Source organism: Thamnophis elegans, chromosome 2 (genome assembly GCF_009769535.1).
Source record: "Thamnophis elegans isolate rThaEle1 chromosome 2, rThaEle1.pri, whole genome shotgun sequence".
NCBI lineage: Eukaryota > Metazoa > Chordata > Lepidosauria > Squamata > Colubridae > Thamnophis > Thamnophis elegans.
Genome location: NC_045542.1, coordinates 56,694,972 through 56,717,818, shown reverse-complemented (window position 1 = coordinate 56,717,818; position 22,847 = coordinate 56,694,972). Strand labels below are relative to the sequence as shown.

Genomic DNA, 22,847 nt, shown 5'->3' with positions numbered 1-22,847 from the left:
ACTGAGATATCATCAATACGCGAATGATACTCAGCTATATATCTTTGCCCATGGCGAGTTAAGCAATGCGTGACTTCCCTCCCGCAGGGGTTCTCCTGGAAGTGAACAGGTGGCAGTCATGGCCAGGAGGGCCTTTGCACACCTGCAGGTTGTGCACCAGTTATGCCCTTTCCTGGACCAACAATCCCTATTCACGGTCATTCATGTCCTAGTTACCTATGCAATGCACTCTATATGGGCTGCCCCTGAAAAGCATCAGTTATCAGCAAAATAATAAATGCAATTAAAATTGAACATTAGAGTCATGAACACAAAGGGACCATCTTATAAAGCAACGGAGGTGTATTCTAGCTTCTCTCATACCTTCTGCAGATGATCAGAATTCCTCACATCTAATAAACATGTATCATTACTCCCCTGGCTGGAGTCACACTATGCTAAGCTATATTTATTTGACTCTGAATTAGTGTTTACTGTGAAGTTAATCATTGCAGTTTATTAAACAAACCATGCTTAAAATGCAGGTTAGGTATTTGCAATTGGTACAGCAGTAGAAATCCATTATGGATAAGGCCAAAAATATGATCTGCCAAATCAAAATCTGTTCTAAAGCAAATGGACACTTAATGCTGGGAATCAACATTACTCAACTCCAAATATTTATTAGGCTATAATCTTACTAATAGTAAACCTAGGAAGTAGAATACAAAATCTGAGGAAAGTGCATAACATACATAGGTAGTCCTCAACTTACCGCCACAATTGAGTCCAAAATTATATGTTGCTAAGTAAAACATTTTTTAAAGGGAGTTTTGGCCCATTTTGTGATCTTATGTGCCACAGTTGTTAAGTGAATCGCTGCAGTGGTTAAGTTAGTAACATGGTTGTTAAGTGAATCTAGTTTCCCCATTGGCTTTGCTTGTCAGAAGGGGCCAACAAGGGATCACATGACTTTGGGACACTGCAACCGTCATAAAGATAAACCAGTGGGAAAGCATCCAATTTTGACCCCATAACCATGGGGATGCTGCAATGGTCATAAGTGTGGAAAACAGTCATAAGTCACTTTTTCAGTGCCATTTTAAGTTTGAATGGTCACTAAACAAACTGTTGTAAGTTGCGGACTTCCCGTATTAAGGGAAATTGCCTATAAAAGATGTGTACTTTAAATGCCACAAGGGAAGTTATGCAATTGCTGTTGCTTATTTTTTTTTCCTTAAACAAATAGAATTTGCAGACCATTTTATGACATAGATTAATACCTGAAAGTATGCTAGTTTGACCAACGCCGGTATATTAGCAGCAACTACTTTCCATGTGCTTATATTCTTTATAGCTATAATATTCCAGGCAATGTATAATACATGCTTGTTTGCTACGTTGTGCCAAGGGGAAAGAGAGAAAGTCCAAATGCAAAGTTTGGCTTCCTTATGAACAGGGATATCCACAGTAGCATTGTGTGAAACAATGGGTCCATTTCATGGTTACAATGGGAGGAATCAGTGTTTATCATGTTGCAGTTCATATGTTTGGTAAAAAGGAAGTGCGGACTTATCCTAAATATTGCTCAATTACATACAGGTAGTCCTCGACTTACAACAGCTCATTTAGTGACTGTTCAAAGTTACAGTGGCATTGAAAAAAGTGACCTGTGACCATTTTTCGCAGTTATGACTTTTGCAGCATCCCCGTGATCATGTCATCAAAAGTCAGATGCTTGTCAAATGGTTCATATTTACGACTGTTGCTGTGTCCTAAAGTCATGGGATCAACTTTTGTGACCTTCTGACAAAGTCAATGGGAAACCAGATTCACTAAACAAATGCCTCGGTTAACTACAGAAATTTTAATCTCCATTGTGATCGTAAGTCGAGGACTACCTGTATCTATGGCCAATGGCCCAGAAATGGTATTCAGCAGGTTCTGATCAGTTCTGGAGAACCGGTAGCGGAAATTTTGAGTACTTCAGAGAACCGGTAAATATCACCTCTGACTGGTTCCACTCCCATTTATTCTCTGTCTCCTGAATCCCAGCTGATCTGGAGGAAAGGGGGATTTTGCAGTAACCTTCCCCTGCCATGCCTACCAAGCCATGCCCATAGAACTGGTAGTAAAAAAAATTGAATCCTATCACTGCAATGGCCCATCACTCTGTCATTGTTTTCCCAAAGATATCCATACCAAGTGTTTTTAATGCAGCCTATGTTGCCTTCTCTTTCCCCTGCCTGGACATACCTACAGTACTTCTTTTTTTCTCAATATCTTTGCTTCCACTCATCTGCTAAACATTGATCAGTTCTATTATTATCATCGGGGTGTAATACAAATGGATCTGCCTCTACAAAAGCAGTAGATTGGAAGCAAGTGCAGTTAGCAGGAAATTTGTCCTGAGAATTAGCTGTTCATAAAGTGATGTAAATTTTCGGTGGCTAAAAAATGTGCAGTAGAACGAGAAGTTTTCTCCCTTGATAATATCTCTATTAAAAGTAAACAGGTATAATTATACCATCAATATATCTTGAGGTTTTATCTTTTCCTGGCAAACACACTTCCCTTGATCTGTGCCTGTTGGGAGTCATTAATTCATTGAGAAGCATTATAAGGATAGGAAATATTATGTTCTACTCCCCTCTTTCATCTTTTTCTTTCTTGAATTACCGTAGGCTTATTTACATTGAAAGCCAGTGTGGTAGTTGTAGTTACAGTATGGAACTGTATACTGGGGATTTTCAGCCAGGAAAACTGGGTGTCTTCCCAGTATTCTTGGCTGGTCCAAAACAGAGGAGGTATTCAGCAGATTCTGACCAGTTCTGGAGAACCAAAAAGCAGAAATTTTGAGTAGTTCAGAGAACTGGCTGGCCCCGCCCCAATCTATTCTCTGCCTCCCGAGTCCCAGCTGATCAGGAGGAAATGGGGATTTTGCAGTAACCTTCCCCTGGAGTCGGGAGGGAATGGGGATTTCACAGTATCCTTCCTCTGCCATGCCCACCAAGCCATGCCCACCAAGTCATGCCATGCCCACCAAGCCACGCCCATAAAACCAATAGTAAAAAAAAATGAATTCCACCACTTGTTCAAGACATATATATGGCTGGTCTAAGTTGTGACATATCACAACTAGTAATTGTTAGGGCTGCACAATGAATAGGCTTCAATCCCAAAAGTTGCTTCAGCCTGTACAGGAGTGTAAAGGTACCACCTGTTTAATATAGCCATGCCTTGCAGCATCTGTAGAGAACAGGTATCTCTCCATGGGAAAAGATGGAATAATTTATACTGTTGCAGATAGGTTTTACATTCACTCTCTTCATGCCTTCCTACTTGACCCAGAGTATCCTTTCGGGATCCTACCTAAAAGCATTTTACAAACCAAATGGGATCTAGAACTTTTCCCAGATCAAAGTGATTTGCCACCTTAATGCCAGTTTTGCCTTCATATCAACCTTGTGGACTTTTTAGGCAGCTTTTTATCCTATGCAAGGAACAGGTTCTGGTTATATTAGTTCTATGAACTACTTTCATTAGGAGACACAAAAGAATTACTATTCTCTAAGCTTTGTTACCTGGTTTAATATATACATATCCAATTTGTTATCTGGATTTCCCATCCAGTGGCAGTTATTGAAACATATAATAACCTATTTAGAAAAAAAAAGAGCTACATTTGCATTCTATTCTTTATTCACAGAGCGCAGGGCAGTAAGGATACATGGAAACACATCACTTTTAATGATGCAACCTCTTATTTGTTCTGCTTTGTTCTTTATTTTGTGCCATGCTTCATTCTAAATTGGCAAATCTACAGTTAACTCCGAATTTAGAGAGTACAATCTTAGCTATAGCTTTCTGTTAATCAAATCTTTCTTCTTTTGTTACTTGTGTGCATGTGTATTGTGCCTATGCACATAATACATAGGGATGAATGTGCCTGTAGTATGGATGTCTGAATAATTTAATCTTTATAAACTCTGAGCCTAACTGCCCATATCTTCTAGACTAAGTGATGTTGTGTCCCACCAAATGTCAGAATACATTTCTTGGCTAAAAACAAAACAAAACAAGAAGTCAAACTGCATTTTTTAATGCCATGATGTAAAATGCATTAATGGAATGCATCTGTGTGTGTATCAGAGCCACAAATAAAAAGCAAATATCGGTAATTGATGGGTTTAAAAATTGGCAGATGCAGAAACAGGAGTGATGCATGAAGAAACAAGAGACGCTTACAAGAAAAATTCAATTGTCGGTCCCTAATATATCACCTAATAAACTAAAGCAAAACTGAAGCAATTTTCATTGATATGAAATGCCTCAAGATAATTTTTCTTTGCTATTTCACTGATGGGGATATACCGTATTATGAGGCAGTGAGTATCACCCAAAGAGGTTACAATTAGCCCCAGGGGTCAGAATAAGATTTTTTTCCCTAGAAAATGTTGAAGAACCAATAATGTTGGATACATGGGAAAAGATATGGGTGAGAAATGTAAAATTTACACAGGCCCAAAACTTGAGAAAATTTTTTTATAAGATGTTTTACAGATGGCATCTAGATCCCCCAAAAATGGCTTCTATGCATTTGAATTTACAACCTAAATGCTGGAGGTATGATTGTATGGACGCTACATATTTTCATATATGGTGGACTTGCAAAAAGGTTAAGGCATTCTGGATAAAAATATGGTGGATTATGCAAAATGTTCTCAAAAAAAGGATAAAGTTTTCCCCCCAGCTATTTTTGTTAGGTATAATTACTGACTGTACAGCAGTAGAGATTAACTTGATTTTGCACTTGATAACTGCAGCTAGATTGTTGGTGGCGCAATACTGGAAGAAGGAAGATTTGCCTACTATCCAAGAAGGGACATTGAAAGTCACAAACTTAGCAGAGATGGCTAAAATATCTGCATATCTTATTCAAACGAGAGATATAAACGAGACTGGAAAAAATGGATTGACTATATTCAAAATAAATATGGGTCTAGGAAATTTCAGATAGCTTATGATTAAGATCAGAAATGATACAAATTGTTTATAGTTAGCCTAGCAAGGAGGACCTAAGCTCAATTCAAAGACGTTATTAATTTTTTACTTTCTCTTTAAGTATATTTTAAACTGTTTTTGTTAAAGATTTATACCTTGTATTGGTTCTGGGAAGTCGGGGGGGGGAGGTTGGGGGGTTGGGGGGAGGGGGGGAGGGAGTGGAGTTTACTAAGTTGGAGGAGGAGTGTTGGATTTTAAGGTTATTATGATTGTACATGTATACTGCTATTTTTTCTTTTTTATGTATATTGAAATGGAATTATAAATACCATCAACACAAAGGGGAGTTTGCTCAGAAGCTGAAATACACCAAGTGAATGAGAGGAAGAGTGGGAAGCAGAGGAGAGAAGAAAGATAGGAAGAGAGGGACAGGAGAGAGGGTGAGGGGGGAAGATGAGGTTTATAAGGAGGAGTGGTTAGGGGAGAGAGGAGAAGGAGAAAGGAAGGGGAAGTAGAGTAGAAAATGATGGAGGGAAGAAAGGATGTAGAAAGGGGGAGGAGAGAGGGGGAAGAAAGTGTCGGATAAGGTATAAATATGGTGTATGGAGAGCAGAAGAGCCAATAACTGGTTTTTTTCCCCTTTGGTAGTTGATGGTAAGATGAATTGATGTAATTACTTAATAATACAACATGATATTGACTATGTAATATTATACATGTGATTATATGCTATGAAAATGGAAAATAAAAAAAATTTCTATGCGAAGATTTTTTCCCCTAGTGTTTTATTCTGATTTTCCATATTTGTTATCAGAGATAACAATTGCATAATTGTACACTGCATTAATCAAACACTAAACCTAACTAAATGGGTATGTAAAGTTGACACAAAGCTCTTTATAGCTTGGTTGATGCAACATGCTAAGTCACATTTTCATTTGGTTACGGTTTGTAATGTTGGTTCAGCATGATGAATAAACACAATCTCTTTCTATGAGCTTTAAGTTTATATTTAAGCAAACATTTTTATTTTGACACCTGCTGATTTTTCAAGTCCCTTAAATTACAATTGCAATTGTTTCAATACAGGTTTCCCCCTGTGTTTTATCCATGTACATGCACATCTTGATAATGTAGCGGGAAGAGTGTGTAATGATTAATGCTAATGAAGCAGAGAAGGATTTATGATTCTGTATTTGGATATGCAAAATGGATAAACTTGAATTTATAACAGAAACCCCAGAACAAAATGATAGCAAAATATTTCTCTCTGCTGCCCAAAAAAACCAATAGGGAGATGTTCAACTAGTCTGCAGGTGAGATGCTTGTCTCCAAGATATTGTCACCTTTATATAATAGAAGAAAACAGCTCTTTCCATTCACAATAATAAGGGGATAGGGATAGACTTTACTATGTCAAGCAAGTTTCACTAGCAAAGTATAGGTTGGAAAATGTAGAGCAATTACCCAATGCATCTTTTCTCTGTCACTTCAACCCTTCCAGTCAGATCCAGCAGAAAGGTAGCCAGTTTGGCCTAGGGGTTAAGGCACCAGGCAGGAAACCCAGAGACCATGAGTTCTAGTCCCACCTTAGCCATGGGTGACTTTGAGCCAGTCACTCTTTCACAGCCGAACTAACCTTAGATGGTGTTGTAGGGAAAATAGGAGGAAGAAGGAGTATTGGATTTGTTTTCAACCTTAACTTGATTATTAAAGAAATAATACAGATGAAATATAAATAAATAAGTAAAATGACATGGGTCCCATCCTCTAATGGGACCCAGAGTCTTTTCTGATACAGCCGCCACCATTTGAAACACCATTCACCTTGAGGCCAGACTGCTCCCAATTCTATTAGCACTCCAGCAGAGCCTGAAGACAATGGCTTTGCCATCTGATCTGGAGATCTGCTAATAGTAGCATGAAGCCTGAATAATGTCTATGTCAACTCTGAAGCTGGCCTGACTGAGACCATTTGGGAGGCTTCAGTGTTGACACAATGGTGCTGAGGGATAGGGAGGGGGGAAATAGACATAGCTGGGGTTTGTAGCCAAAACAAAATAGTTTCCCCTGGGAACCAAGGACATTCCCACAGGTGGCTGAAGAGAGGAGTGAAATTTCCAGGCAACCAGACAGCACCGTGATTGGATCATGTGACTGATTGTTTGGGAAAGGGAGAAAACTTTTATTTTTAATTAGGTGAAAACTGCGGGAACCTTGAGAGTCGGTTTTCACCAGTCTGTGCTAATATGATATGTCCAATAAACCTGTTCTTTGAGGAGCCTGCCTTTCTCGCAGTTCTGTTTGCTATGAGTATATTACTTAGAACCCCGACAGTCTATAATGTTAGAGAGATTGTTTATGCTTTCCTACAAATCACATTTTTTACTTTTTAAATAGCAATTTAAATTTGCTCTTATGCTATTGTGATTTTGCTTATATTTTTTCCACTGTTTTTGTGTATGTGTGTGTGTTTAATTCTGTAAGCCACCCTGAATCACATATGTGAGACGGGCAGTGATATAAATTGGACAAACAAAATTGATCTACATATAGGACACTATAGCATTTTATCACCATAATCATGGACCAAAGGTAACAACACCTGAAACTTCCCTTCTCCAGGCTGCCCCTGTCCTTGCTCCAGTCTCATTTGCACTATCACTGGTGCTAATTAACAACTTCACACTCTTAAGTGTGCATGAAGTGTCTGAGTCATTTTTCCTCTTGATGTCCTAATAACTACAGCGCTGGGCCTTCTCTGCCTGATTGTTCTGCATAGAATATGCAGTCTCAAAAAAAAAAAAAAGGCGTGAAAGGGAAAATTCCAACAAGATGCTAAAAAGCAATGCAGCAAGTGTGAGTTGCCTGTTTGTTTTTAATAGATTACCTCCAATTTCATTAAATGGAATAGCTTTCCTGACCTTTAAATTTTACTTTTAAAAAAATCTTCCCATGATTTTTGCCACTACAGAACCAAAGTGTGCTAAAATATATGAGAAGAGCAAAAGAAATTAAACTTTTGAGTGGCTCTGCTTATAGGAAGCCATGTGTGACAGTCCTGGTAGAGATAAGACATGAAGAGCATTTTTATTTCTAGTGGGACAATGGCTGCTGAAAGGAAGGAGGTCCTCTGCTGGTTACATACAAACTGGATGTGATTCAGGAAGAGATCTAAGTCTCCATCACACCAACTCCCAAGTCACAGTTCACCAAATCATAGTGAATATCAAAATCTCCTACATATCCTTGAATATTTTGGTTTTAAAGCAGAATTCCTCCTCTTATCCTCATAAAATTTTGCACACAGATCCAATTTAACAGGCTTTAGTGAGCATTCATTCAATGATACATAATAACAGAATTGGAAGGGACCTTGACAGTCTTCCAGTTGAACCCCCTGCTCAGGCAGGAAGGTCGATACCATTTCAGACAAATGGTTATCTAATCTCTTCTTAAGAACCTCCAAGGTTGGAGTGCCCATAACCTCTGGAGGTAAGTTGTTCCACAGATTAATTGTTCTAATTGTCAGGAAATTTCTCCTTAGTTCTAGGTTGGTTCTCTCCTTGAATAGTTTTCATCCACTGCTTCTTGTCCTGCCTTCAGCTGCTTTGGAGAATAGGGTGACCCCTTCTTCTTTGTGGCAGTCTCTTGGATATTGGAACACTGCTATCTTATCACCCCAGACTTTCTTTTTATTAAATTAGGCATACCCAATTCCTGCCACTGTTCTTCATATGTTTTAGCCTCCAGTCCCCTAATCATCTGGGTTGCTCTTCTCTCCACTCTTTCTAGAGTCTCAGCATCTTTTTGATATCATGGCAACCAAAACTAGATGCAGTATTCCAAGTGTGGCCTTACCAAAGCATTATAAAGTGGTATTAACAGTTCACATGATCTTGACTGTATCCCTCTATTAATGCAGCATTGGACTATGGTGGTGTTTTTTTTTTTGCACACCCAGGTGACCCCTAAACACCGGGACTGGACCAACTTTCACTATCCCTTTTAGACTGGTGCACTCTCCACTGCCCCCTAGACATTCTTCTGCAGGTTCATTTTTCTCGTGGCATCAGGAAAGCTCAGATCTTTCAATCCAGCCTTTTCCCCAGTACCAGGGGTGGGTTCCTGCCAGTTCTAACCTCTTCTATAGAAGAGTTTCCACAAATCTCCAGTGCCATTTAAAACCAGTTCCAGCTCCCTCCACCCGCACATCCGCACTTCATCAAGATGAAGAGCGAGAGGAGGAATTCTGGGAGTTGAAGTCCACAAGTCTTAAAGCTGTCAAGTTTGAACACCGCTGGGGTTTTTTTCTAAAGGGTTAGGGGTGCAAGGGTCTTGTAACTTGACAGCTTTAAGACTTGCACATTTCAATGCCAGAGTTCCTGAGCCAACATGACTGGAGGAGGAATTCTGGGAGTTGAAGTCCACAAGACTTAAAGCTGTCAAGTTTGAACACCCCTGGGTTTTTTTTCTAAAGGGTTAGGGGTGCAAGGGTCTTGTAACTTGACAGGTTTAAGACTTGCGTGCTTCAAATGCCAGAGTTTCTGAGCCAACATTTTGGTTGCTAAGCAAGAGGATTGTTAAGTGAGTTTCACCACATTTTACAAGTTGGCCACACACACCCAGTCCCATGGCTGGCAAGCCACTCCCACCTGGTCACATGGCTGGCAAGCCACTGTCACAAAGCAGGCCACACCTACAGAAGAGGTTCTAAAAAAATTTGAAACTCACCACTGCCCAGAACCCACTTGGTCTCCAAGCTAATCAGTGGCCAGAGATATGGCTGAGTCTCCAACAGGTGACACTAAGGTATTGTTCTGACCTAGGCTTCCTGATAAAGCATAAATCACACACTTAGTCCCCAAAACCCTCTTTTATTTAAACGGCTATGAATTATGGTCATTCACAGCCTGTAATGAGTCACAAACAGTTTGTGAAGAGGCCGACAGATGTCTGCCACAGTCTTTCAGGGTAATGCTGATAAGCACCCACTTTTATCTCCCTTGAAACTCTGCCAGAGACCTAATTGCCAATTAGTTTTGCAAGGCCAAACGGAGCCCAGAGTCAAATGGAACTTCTCAGAGTTTGAACCCACCAGAATGAACAAAATTGCTTCCTGCAAAAACTCACATCTATTTGCTCCTCTTTTATGTCTTATGGGAGGGGCCAATCATCTCCAAGCCTTACTCCCAAGTCGCCCCTTTTGTCTTAACTGTTCTTGCCTTCTGGCAGCTCTGTGCATGTGCACACTGGGAACAGGCTCACACTGTTCTTCTGCCTCACTGATGTCAGACTTTGGAGGCTCCAGAGGCAGCACATCACTCCCAGATGGCCTTGGCCCCCTCTCTGCCTCCAATGCAGAGCCCTCATCCGAGCCTTCCCCAGACTCCAGGACTGGCCCATGTTCCTCCCCAACCTCCTCACTGTTTGACTTTGCTGCCAGCTCCACAGGCCGGCGGCGGATCACAACAGGTATCTTTTTGCCATACCAGGGGAGAGAGGTTCCCAATTGCACTGAACAATCACTACTGTGTACTAGAGACATAGGATTAGTTACATATCTGCTGGTAAAACCTGGAGAGCAGAGGGCAGAGTGATATAAGAAAATGGGAAAGTCGTACCAAACATTACAGGCAGGGCTGGGGATTTTCATATGGAGCTTTCTTTTATGTGATACTGAATTTCATTTCCTGCAACATTTACTTCGTCACCTTGATCTATTTGGTGTAGAATAGCAAAAGGCTAGGAATGATCAGGGAGCATACAATTCAGACTGAATCAGCAACTGTTCAATACTAATCAGCTCAATCCTGCTCTGATCATCGTTTGCTCTTCCTTTTCTTACCCCTCCCCCACAATCAAAGAAATCCTGCATTATTTAAGAAGATTACTTTTCTTTGCTTAATTTAGTCTGGAGTCACTTTGTTGGGAGGCGAGACAATTTTTAACAAACGTTCAGCATGAAAAAGAATCCGCTGTGGCAAGGAGGTGGGGTTGGAGGGGTGGCAATTCTCCTGTTTAAAAAAGCATCACCCTACATAAGCTATAGAGTCCCAGGAAATGTTGCTTTTTCTTGCTAAGCCAGCTTTGTTTACCCTCAGCAGTTATGCAGCATTGTTAAATCATCACTTGCACTGCAGGAACCTTTGATTAGCTGGGATCATTTTAGGAAAGAGCTTTTGCTCCCCTGTCTAAAGGTGGGAGAGCAGTGAAGAGGAGGAGTAACACTTAACACAGTACTTGTATGGAAAAGGCATGGATTTGTTTCACAGCAAAGATTTGCTTTAGGGAATATTTTAGGGTATTATAATCACTCCCCCCTTTTTTCTGTGAAATTAAATCTGCCTAATGTTAGCTTTGGTGAGAAGAAGCCAGATGATATGAAGATATCTACTGTATAGTGCTTTGAGATGCTGCTAATGTTACCATGCTTTATCTGAGGAAAAGCTGCATTATTTGGAGTTTTGTATCACAGGGGGCTTTTGTTGTTGTTGATCACATAAACATGTGAACATTATTTTGTCAGTTTTCATGCATTAAATAATTTTCTGTCACTCTTTAGAGAAGAGAAAGAACAAGGCACATGAGAGAGTGTATGGATAATATCATTGTATCTATTAGTCGTTAGATGCTACCAGCCATAAAATATACCTGGGTGTTTTTCCCCCCGTAATATACTGCTATTGTATCGAATAACACTTCTCTGAATTCTGATGCAGGTAGTCCTTAACTTACAACTGTTTACTTAGTGACTGTTCAAAGTTACAATGGCACTGAAAAAAAGTGAGTTATAACCATTTTTCACAGTCACAACCTTTGAAGCATCCCCAGGATCATGTGATCAAAATTCAGATGCTTGGCAACTGCTTCATACTTATGACTGTTGCTTTGTCCCAAGGTCATGTGATCAGCTTTTGTGACCTTCTGACAAGCAAAGTCAATGGGGAAGCCAAATTCACTTAACAACCAGGTTACTAACTTATCAACTGCAGTGATTCACTTAACAACTGCGGCAAGAAAGGTCGGCAAAACTCACAATGAGTGTCTCACTTCATCACAGTAATTTTGGGCTCAATTGTAGTCGTAAGTTGAGGACTGCCTGGAGTTCTTCTGTGACTTCCACAGTATGAGGAATCTAAATCAAGGCACTTGGTCTAATATAATGAAATAGAACAGGCTGACAATGTTTTAAAAATAAGCCTTCCGTGCTTATTAAGATGATTTTTGTGCCATAAATGCCATGCTTCAACTATGGAAGAAAACCCACCTCTGAAGTTCTTTCAAAGAGACGGTGATCTTCAGACTGTGGCCCAGGATGTAAAGAACGGCTAATATATCTGCCCATTGGACCATCTCCCCCAATGGGCCCCCTTTTAATACACGAGGGCTGAAAACATCTCCTGATTCTTCTGTCAAGAAGCCAATGTGGATCAAAATCTAGAAAAAAGCCAGAAAAAAGAAAGAAAGAATGGGTTGAATAGGTACAAAAGAAACAGGGTTTTTAGGTGAGCAAGAAATAAATTACAAAAACAGGGCCCAAGTGAATCTCTGCGCATTACACTTACAACACCATATACAATGAACAAGCAACTAATTTAATTTTTTACCTGCTTCCGATCTCGGTGTTTTCCCTCCAGCTTCTGTTCCAGTTTATGAGAGGCCCTCAGCCATTGTGTGGCCAGATGACGGATCCGTTTCTTCATGAAGATCAAGGACTCCTTGCCACTGCCAATTAACTCCAGAAGATAGGCGAAGTCTCTCTGAAAAGCCGCCTTGGGGGATAAAAAAAAACCCTATAGACTTTCTACTCATGCAAGGTTCAGTGATCTTCATAAGATCTATCACTTGGATATATGTTCTTCTTTCCATTGCCTCTTTGGGTAAGATTAAAGATACTACTGAAATGGTTTAGGACAGGGGTCAACAAACCATGGCTCTGGAGCCACATGTGGCTCTTTCATCCCTCTGCTGCAGCTCCCTGTTGCCAGTTGGCTTTACAATTGATAAGGCTTTTGGTTAGGACAGGTAGAGGAAAAAGGATGGTGCACTAGGAGGAGTCTCTATGGTGGGGGAACTGGATTTTTGGTCAGCTCCAGAATTGAAAGGGGGGGGGGGCTTCCGATAAGGACCTTTGTGGTTCTTTGAGTGTTTAAGGTTGCCGACCCCTGGTTTAGGACAATATGGTGAGCTTAGGATAGTATGCTGAGGATTATCTTGAAAGTTCATTATCAGGTACAGCCTATTGGTAGAGTGAAGTGATAAAACTACAAACTACAAGTTGTAATGTGGAATGTCTCCATTCACATTTGCAGCAACCGTGTTCTCCTCTAGGATACTGATTTGCTTTCTCACATCTTATAACCACTGATAATTGTACAATATATTTGATGACGTTTTGCTATTAGGGCTGGGTTTTCCCCACTATTTATTTATTTATTTATTTATTTATTTATTTATTTATTTATTTATTTATTTATTTATTTATTAGACTTCTATACCGCTTCATAAGGCTTTCAGCCCTCTCTAAGCGGTTTACAGATTTTTAGCAAATTGAGTCATAAAATTACCCCCACAGTCTGGGTCCTCATTTCACCCACCTCGGAAGGATGGAAGGCTGAGTCAACCTTGAGCCGGTGAGATTTGAACCGCTGAACTGCAGATAACAGTCAGCTAAAGTGGCCTGCAGTACTGCACCCTAACCACTGCGCCACCTCAGCTCCTATAACTTTTATAACCATAACTTTTATTTTATAGTTCTGTATACCATACAACTGTTACCTTGATGTTATTCAGTGGTTTCATTTTGCTACTGCCTTAAGAGTACCTATGACTTGCATTCATGACCCCAATGGACTGACCACTCTATGCTCAGCAGATAACGCAAGGCCATCAGGAAAATCCAGGGGCATAGGCTGGCAGATTTAAAATCATTCTAGATCATGACAAACCACTTCCAAACTATTTTCCATAAATTAGCCTGAAAGTTATCAGGAAAAGCTAAGAATAGACTTCCTTCTGTTTCAACTTTCCCATTTTTGCCATCTGATTGTCAGACAGATGTAGAGGAACTAATTCCTTCAGTTGCTACTTAGTGAAATTATAGGCAGCATCTCCTTACTCAGGCATTCTACCTATATTAACACTACTACCATACCAGGAAAAAATATAATTGGGAGGAAAATTCTCCCTATTGTACCTGATCCCATAGTAGCGTAATGGACTATGTGCTCTGATTTTACTTATGTATACTTAATGGAGAATAGAGATTGAGTGGGATGTGTGATTATACTTAGTTGTAGACAGTATAGAATCTTTTCCTAATCAATCCATCTTTATTATGGTCACAGACCAGAAATATTTTTTTTCTTTTCCTCCCACACATATCCCAAAATAGGAATCATTCAGGAACTACCGTTTTTCACAAACAGATGTTCTAACGTATGTTTTTTCTGTGGATGGTTGCCCATGTCCATTACTATCGAATGATCATAGTCAAGCTGGTTTCAAAATAAAGCCACTTTGATATATAGGTCATAGCCCTGAGTCAGTCCAAGAGCAGCAAGCCTTACCTGTATCCTGGGCAATGGGTTGGAAGAAGGGGCAGCTGCTGACTGATTTCGCCAAGGCAGCACTGGGCAGAACCACTCAACTTCACTGAGGTAGATCAGGAATGAGCATTCTGTGCCATCCACACCAAAGAATGCATAGCAAGGGTCTGAAGTCCATCGAGCCCTCATCCACTGCCAGGCAAAATATTATTTTAATGATAATACAAAGGAAGATATGCAACAAGTACAAGTTCTTGTGAAGGAGAGGGGGGGGGGAGGCAAAAATGCAACATAAGGAGAAACTTTTTGTGTCCTCTGTTCCAGGAAAAATATCCACAGTACATCTTGTGAAAGAAAATTGTGTTTAAACTAGATTAGATTCCGATATATACCGTATATACTCGAGTATAGGCCGACCCGAATATAAGCCGAGGCACCTAATTTTACCACAAAAAAACTGGAAAAGTTATTGACTCGAGTATAAGCCTAGGGTGGGAAATGCAGCAGCTACCGGTAAATTTCAAAAATAAAAATAGATACCAATAATGTTTTTGAATATTTATTTCAAAGAAAAACAGTAAACTAGTGGTGTATTCAATGAAATACTTCACTCACCTCATGATGCTGATGTCCCGCTGTGATGATGATGTCCCGTGCAGCCGCGGGAGCGATGTCCCGCCTCCTATGACACACGGCACAGTGATTCCTATCATTGGATCACTGTACCAGAGGAGGTGGGACATCGCTATGTGGCTGATTGCCATAACAAGGAGGAGGTGGGACATCGTTGCAGAGCGGCAGGAGGGGGAGGAAGGGTAATCGTAAGACAGCCCTGCATTACATTAGAACGTGAGGCGGGGGGATGGTGCGGTGCGCGCTGCGCGGCAAACTGACACAGAGGGAGGGGAAACTCACAGGGGCACTGGGCCATTCACGAGTGTCACCCAGCGGCATGGCCCCGCCCCTTTTTCTCCTCCATTTCGGGCAAATTTTTCACTGACTCGAGTATAAGCCGAGGCGGCTTTTTTCAGCCCAAAAAGTGGGCTGAAAAACTAGGCTTATACTCGAGTATATACAGTATCTGCTGGTGTTATGTTCTTATCTAAATGCATAGGAGATGCTGCCAGAGGAGCTCAGGGTAGCTCTATCAATCCACTATTCACAAAGTATATTTTGCCTTTTATTTCAGCCAGTACTAGCAGAGGGAAAAAAAACCAACTTTATAATGGTTTGGATTAATTTCACCAGGAAAAAAAATAAGTATGCTGGTTAGGAAGTTTCAAAAACAGGTAGGTGAAAGATCATTGCTAGCATTAATATTCTATTGCCCAGAAAGGTAGAGCTGACAATCCTGTACTAAGAAAGAAAAAAAAAAAGAAGCATGCCCTCAAAATGTGATTTTTGCACACAGAGCAATAAGCATCGGCTCCTCTGTGTAGATCCATCATCCTCCATAATTGCTGGTGCCATCCTCTTCCAAACTTAACTACACAAATGAATCCACTCAAGAGACAGCCCTCCACTCCCAATATGTAAAACTCACCAATCATCCAGACAGGAGATAGAATTACTGCCACCCACAATTAAATCACACTTAAAATTTAACCCAGGCATGAACAAAGGCAGCAAAAATGAACGCTACTGAACTGGGAAAGTCTGAGTAATGTAAAGGTTGGGTGTTGTTAATCTAACCATTAATTTATATTGTCAAATAGTTAGATTGGTAGCTGAGTTTCAGTGGGGGAGGAGATAACTAATTTTAACTTAGGGGTATGCTGTCCAGACAGTGTTGACTTCGGCTGACCTGCAGTTTTCTTGGAAATATTTCAGCAATGGTTGGCCCTTGCCTGCTTCCTAGAGCAGGGAGGTCCAAGGTTACCCAGCTAGCTCTGTGCCTAAGGCAAAACAAGAGCTCAGGGTCTCCAGGTTTCTAATCTGGCGTCTTAACTACATTACTACACCAAACTGGCTTTCTATTTTAACTTATAGTTAAACTAAAACATTGGGGTGCAGCTGTATAGTGCTGAACACATCCACATCCAGCTGTAATGATTTATAGGAATGACTTAGAAGTGGGTGGAAGAGATGCTGCCTGGGGAACAATCAGATAAGGGGGGAGCCCACAGCTGCTTAACAGGCACAGAGGAAACTCAGAAAGGAACCCCCCTAATTTATCAGTGTATTAAAAGTGAGGGTGGGAGATTTGTACTTTCAGGCTTGCAAGTTCCTGTTAATGTAGCCTTACAATAAAGTACTGTAGAATTAGCTCATCTGATCTGTTTCCTGTCTGCTCTACCTGGCAAGGCTAGCTAAAGTTCTGCTCTTTGTTAAAAGCACAACAAATATAAGGCATCCAAAGCTCCTTAGGCCAGAGATGACTTTCTAGATTAAAAACAAGCAAGATGATAAATTCATATTGGTGCTATTTTTTCATAGCTTGTGTGTGAATAATTAACACCTCTATGAAAGTTACATCCATCCATTAATCATGAATCACAGGGCAACTGAGCTACTGTGAATTGAGAGCAAGAAACATCTATCCTCTCCATCCCACTCTCAAATGACTATTTGTTCAGTTTTTTTTGTTAAGCTAGCCTACATCTCTTTTGAGCCTTTTGAATATGGAGTATAGTGGAGTCTCCTATTTCAATAGCGTATTTATAAGGGGAAAGTTGGAATTCTTTTAGATGTATCTTTTGGGGGTTTGCATTATCAAATGAGGGAGGAAGAGGAAAAAGAGGAGGAGGAGGGAAAAATGTCATGGTCAGTACATTTTGAAGGTTGTTCCACATAGTCACAATATCTAGAATAATCTATTGTTTTGCATTGCCTATGCCAGTTTTATTAGAAGATTTAATTTAATAAAGAAGAAGAAGAAGAAGAAGAAGAAGAAGAAGAAGAAGAAGAAGAAGAAGAAGAAGAAGAAGAAGAAGAAGAAGAAGAAGAAGAAGAAGAAACATTTCTTCAAGTTATTGGAACTTAATGGAATTTCAAATCCCTTTCTAGAATTTTCAACATTATCGTTTCTATTGAGGCTAAGTTGAAATGTGTGGCACGATTCGTTCATAGCAGATGACAAATGATTTCAGCAGTCTTTGGGTGGGAGCAAAGAAAGTAAATTAATTGCAATATTTAATAGCTATTGCGTTTCCTGGACTTTTGGAAATTAATGCATATCATTTTCTGCCTTTCTAGCAGGCAGAGAAAGGACATGAAATCAAGATTTAACATTAGGATCAAGGATGCAACATCAGCATGAAATCCACAGATAAGCATATCCTGAAGAAAATCAGAAGACATTCTATCTATCAAGGGTTCTTTGTGCTCTTTGAGCTTAGTTGTTTTCTTGCAGATGTTTTATTGCCCAAACTAGGTAACATCTTCAGTGCTAGTTTGGGTAATGAAATGTCTACAAGAAAACAACCAAGCTCAGAGTGCACCAAGGACCCCTCATTTTAACCCTGAGGTACAATATTCTCCTTTACTGATTCTTCCTACTGCACAGTTTTTGCCTGTTCAGAAAACAACACAACGAAAAGACACTGATAACCTGACAGCTGCATCAAAATATATGGACTAGATAAAGAAACACCTTGCCTTCTGGAGTAAACCGTCTCAATATATGGTACTAGCTTATTAGTTACCTCACCATAAAAACAATGCACAATAAGTGAAAAACATTTAGAATGATAAAACAAGAATAGTATATTTGTGATGCCATCCATTAAATGTTGAAGAGGGGGGAGTGAGGTTGCAATGATCTTTCATCCTAAAGGCCTTCATTTATAGATAACAAGGAAATGGATTTTGTGGGTATCTGACTGTTGGAAGAAATGTCCATCTGGATTCAGTTCCAAGTGGGGGAAAAGAAACATAGAAACATAGAGGCTGCTTGGAAAGAAGGTTTAATGGTAGACAGGATCTCACGTCTTGAATTCCTGAGCAGAAAGGGCAGAGATGCTGAGTGTGCCCTGGTTTTATGGTCTCTGGGTCCCACCCCAGAGTTTCCCATTCCTGTGTAAGAAATGCATTCTGATTAGTGGTCAGACTCTCAGGGGACCGGAGTCTTAGCTAACTTTGTAGGCTGTCCTGAGACCCAAGCTTGTTTGAGCCTCTGGCTGATGTAATCTTCTCAGGTGCCATGTGGTGAATTTCTGTTTGCTAGATGCTGAAGGAGGTAGATCTTTGTTATATAGAATAGACTGTCTCAGGCCTTAATGGCAATTGACAAAAGGGGGTGGATGAGTTCCTGACTCCTTTTTAGGAGGAAATATTCTGCCCTTTTAATATTTCCTAAAATATTTCATTTACTAGTAGAGGGGTGGGGTTTAACTTCCTACGTGACCATAAAGCCTGGGCTAGAGTTGTGAATCCACAGCATTGGGTCTCAAACAGCTCTTGGTCGGTGCCTATGGCTTCCCTAACCCTCCATATTAGAGATAAGGGCAGCTATTGCTATCATTCCTAATTTCTCAGTAGCCCAGTGGCTACAGATCAGTTAGCATGGATACTTATGTATGTGTTTCTCAGTGTGAATGTACATGTATATGAAGTGTTCATGTGCAACTCCCAAGTCAGTTGTATGAAGCTCTAACTCTAAAAACATAACCCTTCCCCAAATCTAAAAAGACTGCCACTCCCTGTCCCATGCTTCTTCCCCACGATCACTAGTGATGTTTCTAGGTCCAAAGTATGTCTGGTGCCAACTTTACCTACTAGGTAGGAGTGCTATTTCCAGGTTTTTTTTAAAAAAATAAATGAAGTGATTTAATTATCACCAATACAAGCACATATAACCTAATCATGAAATAGAGCCTAGAGCCTACATTATACATAAGCAGAGGTGGGTTGCTCCCAGTTCGGCCTGGATTGGCCAAACCAGTAGTCACTGGATGCTTCTGCCTATACGTGAGCATGAATGCTCCAGTAGTAAACTGGCTAGCAACCCACCACTGATACAAAAGGGATTAAAATATTAAAACCTTGCCTTTTGTTAGGATCAATATAATTTTTAAAACAGTAAAACAAAAGAATTTAATAAAGACAAACTAGAAATCTATGGGTCCTTTAAGAATGGTAAAAACTGTGAAAGGGTGTGGGGAGTCTGAGAAAAAAATTGCTGAAGACACAGACCCAAACAATCAAAAGCCACCAGTGGGTGAGGCAGTTTATCTCAATTTAGTTCAAATGAAGAGAAATCTGGGAAGACTTAGAAAAAGAACAAGGCTGCAAAATCCAGTTTCCAATATCACTTGTAGCCAAATCAACACCACAGAATAGGCCTCAAGCTCAGGAACCAGGTGAAGGTGATAGTCTCACATCAGATCTTACTAGGGCTATTGTAGCCAAGCAGACAGTTGTCCCTCATCAATAACATCTCAAGCTTTCTACTTCATGTGCCATGGATTATCCACACACAGTCATTTTTTTTTGTTTTCCCCAGGAAAACATTTCATGCTTGACATACTAGGGTCAGTCTGCCTCTGCAGTGATCTAGTTAAGAGGGTCTGCTGAGGACGCTTCAGAAATGGTAAGAGGGGTCTCTCCCCACCACAGTAAGTATGCAGTATGGATAAGCCTATGAGCGAGAGAGCCTTAAGGTTGCATCAAAAGGTCCCTGATCCGGATCTAAACCAAAAACAGCCTGAAGTTGTGCAAAATCAGTTATCTTGAAGGAAAGTCTGTAACTGAGGCAGAATAGGAATCAGCAATGGGACAGTCAAATTCATGACAAGGTTTACAGCCAACTCAAGGATAGATGGTAGTAGGGCAGTAGTATTCAGTAATACATAAATTCTTATGATTTTGCAAACTTTAAAAAAGCATTATATATATATATATATATATATATATATATATATATATATATATATATATATGTATGTATGTATATATATATATATATGTCTGTGTGTGTGTGTGTGTGTGTGTGTGTACGTACGTACATATGTGTACGTATATATATATACACACACACACACACATACATACCATAAAAGCACAAAAATAGTTAAAAATTTCACATATACTGTAGGCAAGTGAAAGTTTTCATAATGATTACATAAAAATTAAACAGGGTCCCTAACACTTTTAGCACCCCAGGCTCTGGCACATAGCCAGATCTTTGAAGCCTTGAAAAAAGAGTAACAGGGTTAGGGTTATCTAAACCTTAGGATGCAATACACTTATACTTCAATAGAGCAGGAAGAGCTATAAAGGTAGTCCTTGATTTGCAACAGTCCATTTAGTAACCATTCAAAGTTACAATAGCACTGAAAATTGTGACTTGAGCGTTGTGGCATCCCCATGGTCACATGATCAAAATTTGAATGTTTGGCAGCTATTTCATATTTATGATGTTGCCATATCCTGGGATCCTGTGATCACGGCTTGCAACTTTCGGACAAGCAAAGTCAATTGGGAAGCCAGATTCACTTAATAATCATGTTACTAATTTAGTAACTGCAGTGATTCACTTAACAAGGGTGGCAAGAAAGGTCGTAAAATTGGGCAAAATTCACTTAACAACTTTCTCTCTTAACAACAGAAATGTTGGGCTTGTCGTAAGAGAAGGACTACCTGTATACTGCTTAACTGTCCTTTACACTTCACGGTTTTGTGTCTAACTTGAGGGAAACTTGAGAGCGATAGCAGCGCTTGAGAGCAGATTAGATTCGTTGATTGCTATGTTGCTTCCTAGAAAAAGGTTACCTTCTCCTCAAAAGGTTTTAATTGTTGTTTTTAACTTCTCATTCAATAAGAGAGCAGATCTTCTCATGGATCCTAATTAGAATATAATTTTAAATCTTGCATACTCACCTCTACTTTTCCAGAGCAATCGGGGTACTTCGGATCTCTGGGCACTTCACATTGGTCCCGTCGGCCTTCTATGGCTGTAGGAAAAAGGGAGGGAGGGAGGTCAGAAGATTATATGAGCTGTGGTTCCCTAACAATATTTTGTATCATTGAAGCAACCAAACCACGCTGTCCTTTGAAACAGCTTGTGTTCCCCCACATCCAACACAGATGGTCTGCTAAGTGGAAGAAGGAGGGAGGAAGGGCAGAAAAATATGTCATTTGCATTGAAATGTAAGCAAATTAAATTCATTCATATGGGTAGCAGAATTATTTATTTATTTGCTCTTCTCCAAATATTACTCTGCAGTTTTCCAATTAAAGAAACCTACAGAAATACACATACACATTTTCAGACAAGCACAAGACATTTCCTTTTAGGAAAATGATTTTTCTCTCTATAGTTAGGAGTCTTGATTTTTCTTCTAAATACTTTGAAAGCTTCATTATGAAAAATCCTTTTTTCAAGAGTGACATACGTAGATGGTTTCCAATTTCTGTTTTTCCCTCCACATTTAAACCAAATAATCATGAATTATGCAAAAGCTCCAATCCCATAAAGCCCAAATTAATGTGGAAGATGATGTGGAGGGTGGAACAAGTCTTAAATGGTGAGTTTCCTTTTCTAGATGTTATTTGTCTATTCAGTATTATTAAATTGTATATACTACATCTATAAAATAGACTGAACTGGCTTTATAAATGCTAAGCTCTTACTAGAATAATTTATGATTTTTACTGGAAAGCACTTATAATTCCTTTATTAGAAATATGGCAGATAAAACTATGGGAGCATGCAGCAATCTCCAAAATACTTCAGACATGAAAAAAAAAAAACCAATCCCAAATTTAATTCTAGTTTTCATTTAATCTGGAAACTATGGAGTACAATCCCGTGCATGGCCATTTGCCGCATCCAAGCTTTGAATTCTACTAAAATGAGAAGTTTAAATTCTTCAATTATGTCATTTTATTTTTATAGCTAATCTAAAATTTGACATAAATAGCAGTTAAATATAACAGTTCTGAATGTGACAAAGTGTTAAATTACCATGCAACTCTCTCTGTATTTGTTTTAAATCAAGTTGAAAAATAAGAGTAAAAGTGAGATGTTTCTTCTAATGAAGTAGTTTGAATTTTCTTGTAATTATATCTGACACTACTCTGCAGTTTTCAATTTAATGTTTATTTGTAATTTCTGTCTTTTCTTTTTATTCTCTTTCTCTCTATTATCCATGCATGCATGCATGCATGCATACATACATACATACATACATACATACATACATACATACATACATACATACATACATCTACATCCAGAGGTGGTATTCAGCCAGTTCTGGCAGGTTCTGGAGAACCGGTAGTGGAAATTTTGAGTAGTTCGGAAAACTGGCAAATAGGCTGGCCCCGCCCCTACTGCCTCCCAGCCTCCCAGCTGATCTTCTTTTGTTTCCC

The 22,847-nt window shown here is 39.6% G+C and overlaps 1 protein-coding gene across 1 annotated transcript in view; it reads right to left on the bottom strand.

Moving 5' to 3' along the window:
- Window positions 1–22,847, bottom strand: part of MGAT5B (alpha-1,6-mannosylglycoprotein 6-beta-N-acetylglucosaminyltransferase B) — a 260,592-nt gene that overhangs the window by 87,622 nt on the left and 150,123 nt on the right. The window contains 4 exon segments of the mRNA XM_032211348.1: window positions 12,254–12,423; window positions 12,594–12,758; window positions 14,556–14,726; window positions 21,354–21,427. Of these exon segments, the coding sequence (XP_032067239.1) occupies window positions 12,254–12,423; window positions 12,594–12,758; window positions 14,556–14,726; window positions 21,354–21,427 (580 nt within the window).